Consider the following 11,278-nt stretch of genomic DNA (forward strand, 5'->3'; position numbering starts at 1 on the left):
ATACCAAGGCCCCGCCGCACTTCCGCCCACGCTCGCTCACTCGCACACATGAGAAATGTTTGGGCATATTCGAGTGATTAATGCGGCCAATGTTCGCTAGAATCCCTATGTGGAGGCCCGGCTAACTCGAAACGTTAGGGCGTAATTAAACTTGATTAATTGCTGAGTCTGCATAAAGGTAAAAATCGGCGTGCGCAAGATAACGGAAAACGGAAATGGAAATTAATTAATATGAAAACTCATGCAATGAGCAAAAGCTTTTTTTCCTTTTCCAACTGCATCGAGACTGGAATACCCTAGAAATTATTCAAGAGCTACAGCAAGTGAATCGTTATTGCCCCATACTTGATCACGCTTTCGGCTTGTTTTGCTTTCCACCAAATTTTGCACCTGCTCCAATTAATGTACCTGGCACAGCGGCAAGCCTTCAAATCGTTCGCATTCTTTGTGTGTCCTTAACAATTCCATAATCAGCAAACAAATAAATAAACAGCTGAAAAAACTCGGTTTCATTTATTTTTCCCATTTTTGGTAGCAGCTTTTGCGTTCATTTCATCTTGGCACGCAAGGCTGTGAATATGTAAATTTATATATATATCTATATATTTATCTAATTAAAAACTTACGGCGTTTAGATTTCGTATATCAATTGACATAAATTGGAATTTCATGGAAATAAAAGAGCTTTGGTCAATTTAATTATTTTAAAAAATATGAAAACCTATCGATATCACTTCCCTCTTATCCATAGCAATTTAGCTGTGTGTGGCAAAAAACGATTTGTTAATAATAAGCAGTTTGTTGATCTAAATTTACTACTACATTTTAGCAGTCAATTTGTTCTCTTAAGTCTGTAAATTCGCAGAAGTACTCGATAGTTATTAAAATACATACATCGACAGCTCAACCGATGGATCGATAATAAACTAGTGTTGGCTAACATCATACTTAGTTCTCGAGCAAAATGAGAATGCCAAAATTTTGTATTCAACTGCTGCGCCTCGTGCTTTTTGTTTTAAAGTCAATTTTGATATTTTCGTAAGTTATTCAAAAACCGAGAGAACGTGAGAGAACAAAATATCGTTAAGTTATTTGATTATTTTTAGCTTTTGTTTTTGTTTTGTTTTGTTTTGCTTAATATTCTATATAGTAACCGTTTAAAGAAATCCATGGATAATTACAAGGAGGCAGTATTTTCCAATTATATGGCGAACCGAACTGGCGTCACCGATGGCAAAGAGATTCAGCAGTCCGGGGGCACTAATTTGTTGATCAACTATTTGCCAAGCGACATGCAGGAGAATGAGCTCCACCAGCTGTTCAATAGCTTTGGCCTACTGCGGCAGGTGAAGATCATACGCGACCCGGAGACAGGAGCCAGCCACTGCTACGGCTTTGTCAACTACACCAACTCCATAAGTGCCAACAAGGCTCTGAACTCGATGAACGGTTGCCCAGTGCGCGGAAAGAAGCTGAAGGTCTCGATGGCTCGTCCCTCCTCGGATGATACTAAGAAAACCAATATCTATGTGGGCAATTTGCCACTGAGCTACGATGCGGCGCAGGTGCGCGAGATATTTGAGCGCTTTGGGAAGATAGTTGATTTGAACCTACTCAAGGATCGGTACACCAACCAGTCGCGGGGCACTGCCTTTGTGCGCTACGAGATGAGGGCCTCGGTCGAAAAGGCTATATTGGCCCTGAATGACTTTGTTGTGGAGCGTGGCCATCCACCGCTGCACGTCAGATTGGTCAAGCGCCCCAAGGAGTGGGCAGTGTCCAAGGGCATGAATCGGGAGCCCGACGAGCCATCGGAGCCGTCGACTGATACTCACGTGGACTCGCCGAAGGAGGAGATAAAACAATCCATGGATTCGAAATGTTTCTTTTCTGGCGATATGGACAAGTCTACGGCTGATTCAACGGCAGCTTCTTCATCGAAGCCCATGTCATCTCTCAGCTACAAATACTTAACGAACATCAACTCCAACAAGGGTCGTCGCTTTGTGGTCCCGCCCCCCACCTGCACCCCTGCCTCACCTGCAACAAATGAATCAGTTGGCTTGGCTGGCGGCACAGACAAGGCTTCAGAAAAGGCAGCTAACTGCTCCAGTCCGTCACTGGACACCGGATTGACAGGAAAAGAATCTGATATTGCAAATATCATAAATAGAAGCGCACTTCGTCGTAAAATACCCTATAAGCGTTTTGCCACCATTCCCAAACCAGGTGACACCTAAGTAACTTTTACGTTCCATATTCTTGAGATCCCTAGTATCTGCTATTCTAAGGATAATAATTAATAATTAATAATAATTCTAGGGATAATAACAATATAAGAAACCCCTTTTCTGTTTTCAATAAACGATTTCATTAGTATTCACTCTCTCTGAGTGCAAATATCCAAATTTGTTTTATTTCGCATTTTGGGTTACCAGAAAATCAATTAAATTTCAGCTCACTGTTTTTGCTATATCCAATATTTAACAAAACAAAATTTAATCAAAATTCGCTAGCTAAGCTCGTGAATTCGCAGAGGTTAGGAACGAATATGTGGTAGTCGCGTCAGCGTCGAACGGACGCCATTTCTCTATATATGCATGTATATATATATATATATAACTAATACATATATATATATATACATGTGCACATACCTGCATGTATTTGAGGTTTTCGAACACTGTTCGTGAGCAGACCTGCGTTGCTCTGTTGGAAGAGATGTTAGCGCCACTGCGGTGTTTCTCCAGGTTCGAACCGACCGCAGAACGAAGAGTTTTCGTTTTCTCTTTTTATTTATCTAAATTATCTTATTATTATTTTTTTTTAATATTTCATAATATAATAAATAATTTTATTTGTATATATTATTATTATATATTGAATAATTGTTTGTTGAAATGTATGTATGTATCAGGGGAATCGGGGTACATTCGTTATGTTGAAATGTATGTAACAGAAAGCTGAGTCGATTTAGTCCTACCTGTCTGTCTGCCTGACTGTCTGCTTCTCCATCTGTGCGTCTGTCTGCTTGTTTCTTCGGAATATTGTTTATATTTTAGCCAATTTATATATAGCCAATAATAGAATTTAGATATTGAATGTAAAATGCACAGCCCATATATTTATGCAATTGCAGTCAGGTATTACCTGACAGATAGCTCCGTTATTTCATATCCCCCTCTCTCTCGCGCGCGCTCTCTGTTTCTTACGTGAACATCCTCTCCAAACAAGCCACGCCCCCGCGACAAACAAAACAAAAAATTAACAGCTTTATTATACAAAGCTAACCGAAACTGAGGAGCTCAGCGCCGCGAGGCATTGTCCGTTTAGGTTTCGCATGAATGCGCAATGCCTATAAAGCGGAGAGCCCCGCTGTACGATATAAATAATGAAAACAAAGGGCGCATAAATATCTGAGGATCGCTGCCGAAAATAAGAAATAAAATGAAGCCAAAAAAGCGGCACGAATGTAGGTGGGAAACAAGTGAATTGAAAATTATTCCCAATTCGTTTGCTTTTCTCATTATAATTGAGGCGCGATTCGCGATTCGCAATTCGCAGAGCTCAATTCCTACGTTTGGTGTCCCCTCCCCATACGCAGCGCATTGCCAATGGGCAGGCAGATTTCACTTACAGATTTGTTTGATGTCCCTCCTGTTTGTTGCGAGGGTCTTCTTCCTGCCTGCCCAGCTGAGGATGTATGCAGTTTCGTGAACGGTTTGTGACTTTCTGTTGAGCTGGAGATATTTAACCTTTTGAGATTTTTAATATATATTCATATATGTACATATGTATAAGTGAAAGTGTAGTATGAGAGTAGTGTGAGAATCGCAGAGGAGAGCGCATTTCCTACACAATTACAAAATGAGAAGAGGATATCGATCTCGTGCAATGCTCATTCAGCTTTCCTTCCTATTGCGAAAGTCCAAATATTCCGGACATCTTAATACAAAGACCAATAAATCTAGTGGCTCATCCATTGATGCAACTTAGATTCCTTATAAGATTTGGCTACGACTAATATGCAGAAGATCGCGCCTGACTTTAAAATTCTTTTAAATAGTTTTCTGTAGCTAAGCTAACATAGTTATCCTATCCTGAATAGGAATATCGTGTTAAATAACAGACATATATTATTATATATGTTTATATCGATAAATAGACTTCTCCATGTAAATTGAAATCGAATTAAAAGTCATATCATATAAATAGATAAGTATATACAAAATTCGGCTAGTTAATAAATATTTTTTCTCATTCATGCTGTTTATTTTTGTGAATATGTTGGCATTTTTTAATAAACTTGTGTGTTGCTTATATATAAGTATAATACATATGCGATTCATCTGGGCAGATACCTGTTGTATAATAATTTGCATTGCATTACTTGACAGCAGGTGCTCGGCAGAGTTCACTGTAGTTGGGCAACGGAACTTTTGTTGGTTGTGTAACTTTTTGGGCCTGAATTGCAAAAACAAAAGAAGCAAGTGAAAATCAATTTGCGGGCTTCCCTTTGCTTTGTGATATGAAAGGAGCAAAATTCAAAGGAAAACCAAAAACAATAAATGATATGAAGAGAAAAATTTAATTTCATTTCATTTCGCACAAGAAAATGCAAATCGAATTTTCACTTCCTTGTTGACGTGCTTTCATTTTTGTGGACGGAGTCCTCTGTGCAAAACATTGGGATAGTTAGAAGGACTCGCGGGGTAGCCTACGTCCATGCAACCCTTTGATAAGCAGATTATACGCAGTTGCCAGCATCCACGAAACCTTTTTTTCATTTGCTTATTTTTGGTCCAGTTTCTATCTTTCTTTTTGATATTTCCTTTCATTTTTCCCATTGACATTTGTTTTCAACAACATCGCTACGGACCGAACAAAGCCTAGAAAGATGAAATCAGAAATGCTTTTGTGCTGCTCTAGGATCCCTTTGCGCTTCTCATGGAAACAGTTTGCTGTTATGTATATTTGTTGTTTCTTACAATCGTCGTTCTTCGCGCTTCTCATGGCATCCTCATCAATCGTTGCGCCTCTCAAGGTGTTATTTTCTAAAACATGTAATATGTATTATAAATTTACGCCTTCTCATACCGCCTCTATTGGCGCTTCTCAAAGTACAATTTCGTTAGACTCCAAGTATATTTATTTTTATGTATTTGATATGCTTGCTCATTTGTCTTGCTTTGTCTGGGGAACATTAAGAAAACACAACCAAAATGTTGATGAAGCATGTCAACCAAGGGGCTCACACCATCCTCACCCGCCTCCTGCCTCCTTCTTGGCCGTCGCCTTCGTCTGCGATTCCACACAGGCTGCACGTCAGGGTAATTAAGAAATTTTTCAGTGCCCATTTGCAGACACAAAATGGTTTTGGTCGGGCTCTTGCCGGCGCTGAGGGGGGGACTTGTCCGGAGTGGCTAGCTCCATTTGTTTGGTGGTGCGAATTTCGTAATCGAAATAAATGAAAATTGATTGAATTCCATTAGAAGGCAGCGCCAGACAGACGTACAAGCCGCTTGCAACTCAAATTAGGCGAAAACTAATGAGCCATGAGCATTACGACAGACATTGGGTACATTTTCGTACATGAGCGGAACTTGCGGTCAACTATCAATTTCACTGGTAGAATTATGGGGTCCTTGCTTTGGAAAACCCGTCAGACATCATGCGCTTCATTACATCTGGGAGGGTTGCCGAGTCAATGTCGACAAATATCGGGGAGAAATGGAACTTTAGCTAGCAAATTGTGCCGAAATAATGCAACAATAAGTAGTTGAAGAGTCGATTATAGTTGAGAGGTCTTAGCGTGCTACAGGCGTTAGCTGAGAATGGATAGGTGCTGAATAACAGAAGAATGTTGATGATAAGAGAATTTAGAGTACGGCAATTCGCTTGCTGAAATAAATATTCAGAAAGTAATCCAAAAAAAATAATACTAAGCTCTGTTTATCCACTGTCAGCTATTTACTGTGAAAAGTAAGCTAAAATTTTGACTAGTTGGCAGCTCTATTATAGCCAATGCTAGTCGCTTTATAGCAAATGGCAGGCGCTTTATAGCAAGTGGCAACACTTGATCTTATACTGCAGGCCGCAGCAAACTAGCAGCAGATGTCAACTCCATTTATTGCAGAACTACTGCAGAACAGAATTAGTGTATATGATGGGCTCACAACTAATTCGCTTTTGAAATATGTCTCAAATGGGACTCAGGTTAGCATTGAAATACCGCCACAATCTAATGTACAGCTTTTTTAATACGTGGAAGTCCTGTTGCTCGATAACGGCAGATGAATAAATTCTAAAATTTTCTTCTAAGATAGATCTTTATCTCGGCTAGCAGAATGTTATCTGCCTCGGCAGCAGTAGGCAATATGGCAAATGGAATCGTGTTCCTTATTCAATTACTCGTAGCAGGTGGCAACTCTGTCTAGTCCACAGCTCGTGTCAATGCAGAGTTCCTTGGGTTTGCACACGTTTTTGCCAGCTGCATAGATTAGATTTGAGCTTACTCCATTTCTGGCAGGAATTGGGAGCGCACTCAGGCGGGAGTTAGCAGCACGCCGTGACAAGATTGTCAGAACCGTTCGCTCGTCCGTCTGTCCGTTCGTTCGTTCGCTCGTCCGTCCGTCAAATCAGTGCAACGCATGCGTGCAACATTCATCATCGTCAGTGGCAACACACGCCAACAGATTGTTGCAACATATTTTATGTACGCACCCCAAGCCACGCTGCGCCCCGTCCCCCCACTCACCCCCTCTTCGTTTACGTTTGAAGATTTTTTCAATTTTTAGCGAAAATTACATCATCATTTATGCTGAATGAGATTTTTTCTTTTTTTTTTTTTTTAGCCTTGTGAATTATTAAAAAATTTCTTTGTCAACAAATCACTTGGTTCGGGCGCCGTTAGGTTAGCTTGACTAAATAAGGTGCGGCCCCCTCACCTACCCCAAGCATAACACACACGCACACACATACAATTTACATTAGCTTCCCAGTTTGTGTGTATTTGGGAAAATTTAAAAACGTCGCAAACAAATTTGTTAACGTTGAGGGTTGTTACACTTTGGAGGGTTGCCAGAGACCCCCAACTACCTACAAGCGTAATCCCTACATCCTCAGCGCCATTCCGCTCTCCCCTCGCCCAACATCGAGCCTGATGATGTATGACTGCCAAGGTACGAAATCGTTTTCAAACATAATTTTGTTTGTCTGACACCTATGCGAAGTCGCATAAATCTTCAGCTTAAAGCTGTGCGCGGCTTTAAGCTATGGCTAAACAGTATTTATACCCTGTAATTGTTACAATGGATTCGAACTGTGATTAATGAAGTATTAGCGCCGAGAGCCTTTAATGCCTGAGCTATGCATGTTTTTTTTTAGTATATATTAATCGGTTTCGATAAATAACGATATTTAGTTACTAATCTTTTATCACGAGGTAATCTGAACTAATTTTATATAAAGATAAGTTAAACTTAAAGATAATAATGCCCAAGATTTTGATATAATTTAAATAATTTGCTTAAAAACGATAATATTTGATCATAGTTCTTTAAAACAAAAATATGTCATAATGATCGGTTTCTCTTTATAAACTCTACTACATTGATCAATTTTCAATTTAATGATTGTTTTTAAATACTTAATGTGGCACGTCTTCCTGGAACCAAAACTTTGCAAAGATAATCTTAAATTCCAGCGCAGCTTCCAGTAAACTATTTTTAATGGTCATATAAGTTATATATAATCATATAAATTTATCGAATCGATATTAAATGATAATTCGTTAGTTTTTTCTTAGTTTGTATTATGATTATATTGCAAGAAATAATAGTTAACTATTGCTAACTGATTACAGGGTATGTGCTAGTGCATATAGATTCGATATCAGCACGCTCTTATAATATTTTTGTTCTTGGCCGCCCTGTGGCAGTCGTTGACAAATTCAATAATTTTTCCCATTACTGGGGACATTTTTGTGGGCTTGTTTTTGTCTGACGAGCGAAATTGATTGACGCTGAAAGAAAAGGCGTCAATCTCTCTCTCTCTCTCTCTCTCTCTCTCACGCTGTGTGGGGCTAAATTTAATTTCACCCACACAGTCACAAGAAATCGACACCTGCCGACAGACGCCGGAAAATAATCAAAATAAAATATGGATTTTTCCTTAACTTTGTTCGCATTGCCTTTGGGCAACTGCGAAAGGAAAATATGTAGAGCCGCCTTAAGTGGAGTCTACCAAAGACCAATTTGTCTTGCCCGACGTGCGTGTGCCTGTGTTTGTACATGTGAGTGTGTGCATATGGCTGTAGGTGTGTGTGTCTGATAGGCCGTAGTTTTAAGCTCCCCAACAAACAAGCGGAAGTTTGCCGCTGGGGCGCCGTCAGAGAGCGAGAGAGAGAGAGAGAGAGAGAGAGAGAGAGCGACGCATTCGCCTCGCTAATACTTGAAAATTTGTGTAAAGGCTTTGCACTTAGCACTTGCCGTCAGATAATGCAGCAAATCTGCTTTTCGCCAGCACAATGGGGCGCCCAGTGCCACGCCCAGGTGTATGCCACCAGCCCAAGCCCTAGTTACATCCCCATCAAGCACTCGCTGTGCTGCCTATGGCACAGTAATTTCTGTATAATCCATGTTGCTTATGACGTAGCTCATAATGCGCTCATAGTCTAATGGGAAATTCAAATGGTTCAGATTGAATGCTTCTACATGAAACTGATTGAATATGTATATAAAATTAAATAGACAATTGGAAATTCTTAGTAATTTGCTTCAGAGATATGAAATGAGTCTTATGCATGTCTTTCCCTCTCTATCTCTGTCTCTCCCTCACTCTGATTAGTTCGCTTTAAACTTTTACTGCCTGCTGAGTATAGAATCTTATGCTTCGTCTCTTTTAATCTGAATTAATCTCTCTTCTTGTGTTCTTACGTTAACGTTTCACTGACTGCTAACTTTAGTTGAGAGCAACTCTTTTTGAGCTGATTAAGTGTTTCTAAAGAATTTTACTTCAGAAACTTCTGGCTTACACAATTTTGTTTCTTTAGTTTTTACTACTCTTAAAATTATTGTTTATTTTCAAAATTCTTTTCTCGTTTTTGTACCTAAACGTTTTACTGGCTGCACCATTGCATATGCACATCATCTATCTATGGGTTGAACTATTGTTTAATGTTTCACTGACTGCATATGCTCAAAGGCTACTTAGGAACTCTTCACAGTTCTCTAGTTTCGCACTACCACGTGCCTTTACTGATAATCTTCTCTTTTCCAAGCTGTCTTTTATCTAAAGTAATGTAGCCAAAAAGTTCCATACAAATATCCTCAGCGAATGCTAAGACCAGAAGTTTGAAGATATATGTACGTATGTACAAATATTTGCAGTGTTACAGAAACCGCAAATAATTGCAAGTTCGATTGGATTTGCCGAAAAGTAACAGGGCAAACATTCCCAGCCCAAAATCATTTGCGCAAATGGAATGCAAAACTGGAGAACTGCAGACACAACACGCCCATTACCCATTGCCCATTTCAATAATGTTGCAAACACACAAACGTGCCCCAGAACTATTCGAAAATAGTTTCACACAGTTCGATGGAGCTAACGAACGATATAAGTAGACACAGCGAGGAAGCAGGAAAAAATTGTATTATTGAAGTGCAATAAATTGGAGTTGAGCAAGGCAAAGACAAAGCCGAACGAGTAAAAAAGTTATGAAAGGACTGCAAATACCCTGTATATTATAAGTATTTTCATGAGGAACATATATAGAGCGAGATATATAGAAAGAATCTGGGTACATTGCATTGAGGTGTACAAAAAAAAAAAAGAAATCCTGAAGAAAATAATAAAAGTTTCAATCAACTTATTCTATGAATCTCATGACATAAGCGTAAATTATAATAAAAAAAATCATGTTGTTGCTACAAGCACTGCAGCACGTTGGCTATGCTCATTTCAACATTATACACTATACACATAATACACACTACAGGGTATAGCCGCAATCAAATCGCTACCAAAATGGGCAAAAGTTTTAATTACCCATAAAGATGTTCCTACACGAAACTAACACTAACGAAACAAGTAGCAAGTGCTAACAAAATGTTTTTTGGGGAATTGTTGTGGGTAAAGACTTTTTCCGGTCTCGGTTCAGGCGTCCGGACTGTAATCAGACGCAGTGAAGCAGCAGCAGCAGCAGCAGCCGTAGCAGGAGAAGGAGGAAGAGCAGTAGGAGCAGCAGCAGCAGCAGGAGAAGGTGGAGGAGCAGTAGGAGCTGTGGCTCATAAAGAGCATAAAGCATAAAATTGGCTAATACTTATTGGTTACGTATAGACCAGCCGGCAAATAGATTTCGTCCTTCCCCTGCAACAGTCCACTGTAAACAAGTGGAGTGAAGTCCATTGTGTGGCAAATATATTTTTTGATATCCTGGCTTTTGACCATTTTGCTGGCAGCCCTCGTTTAACAATTCGGCCAAATCAATGGCCAATAAGGAGTAGGCAACACAATTTCTGGTCAGTCATTTCGCTGTGAGCTGTTGAGCACCACAATTGGTGGGCCACCGTAATAATCCACCCACTTGCCACTGTCTACCTCGCGCCGTGCACGCCCTCGAGTTGCTCGTATCTGTCGAGCTTCCTTGTTGTGTTCTTGAGCTTGAGAAGTTAAGAATTCAATTGACCACAAAATCAAGATTATTATACGACCAGAGGCAGTCGAAGCCAAGTGTGACAGCAACGCCAACAGGCGGAACCACGCCGACCCACTCCCTGGTCCGAGTGGGTGGTCCAAACGCTTCCGACAGACGGAAGCGCCAGCCAGACGATGGATGACTCCCTGCGAGTGGAATACTGAAGCTATGACGCGTGATTGGCTAACGAGTTGGGAATTATATTATAGATGACAGACAATAGAACTTCAGCTTAAGCGGTACTTGGACCTAAGAGCTAAGCGTCAATATTTACACAATGGATCAGCTGGAGCTTGAGTTTTCTTTTGGGGTTTTGCATTTACTTTTTGATTACTTCAGTTGTTTGGCTAATTTACGCTTAAACGTTTCACTGGCCCCATGTTTAGGTAAGACTTACTCTAAATTAATGTTTTGCTTCTCTCTATTTCTCTTTTTTCTTAATCTTAAAGATTAAATTTGTAATAACGTATTGCTGACCATTTTCTATATATTTCTCTTTCATTTAAGATTTTTCCGTTGGTGTGCCATGGTTAGAATATATGTGAGTTATTTTTGAATATATAAAAATAAAAATATATT

At 39.8% G+C, this 11,278-nt stretch overlaps 1 protein-coding gene across 2 annotated transcripts; it reads left to right on the forward strand.

Moving 5' to 3' along the window:
- Nucleotides 1-936: 936 nt before the first annotated feature.
- Nucleotides 937-2,402, forward strand: LOC6574253 (sex-lethal homolog). Of its 2 annotated transcripts, none has more exons than XM_015167350.3 (2): nucleotides 937-1,038; nucleotides 1,151-2,402. In XM_015167350.3, the coding sequence occupies exons 1-2, from the start codon at nucleotides 965-967 to the stop codon at nucleotides 2,238-2,240; spliced, it is 1,164 nt and encodes a 387-aa protein (XP_015022836.2). In that variant the 5' UTR covers nucleotides 937-964; the 3' UTR covers nucleotides 2,241-2,402. The 2 variants fall into 2 exon arrangements, with proteins under 2 accessions (XP_015022836.2, XP_002000309.1); XM_002000273.4 differs by lacking the exon at nucleotides 937-1,038 and adding an exon at nucleotides 1,065-1,082.
- Nucleotides 2,403-11,278: the final 8,876 nt, after the last annotated feature.

Source organism: Drosophila mojavensis, unplaced genomic scaffold, assembly GCF_018153725.1.
Source record: "Drosophila mojavensis isolate 15081-1352.22 unplaced genomic scaffold, ASM1815372v1 contig_277, whole genome shotgun sequence".
Taxonomy (NCBI): Eukaryota; Metazoa; Arthropoda; class Insecta; order Diptera; family Drosophilidae; genus Drosophila; species Drosophila mojavensis.

Bases quoted from the DNA above. Each gene is read 5' to 3' on its own strand.
- LOC6574253 (XM_015167350.3), top strand. From the start codon at position 965: ATGAGAATGCCAAAATTTTGTATTCAACTGCTGCGCCTCGTGCTTTTT. The intron at 1,039-1,150 runs GTAAGTTATTCA...TATTCTATATAG, and splicing joins AAGTCAATTTTGATATTTTC to TAACCGTTTAAAGAAATCCA.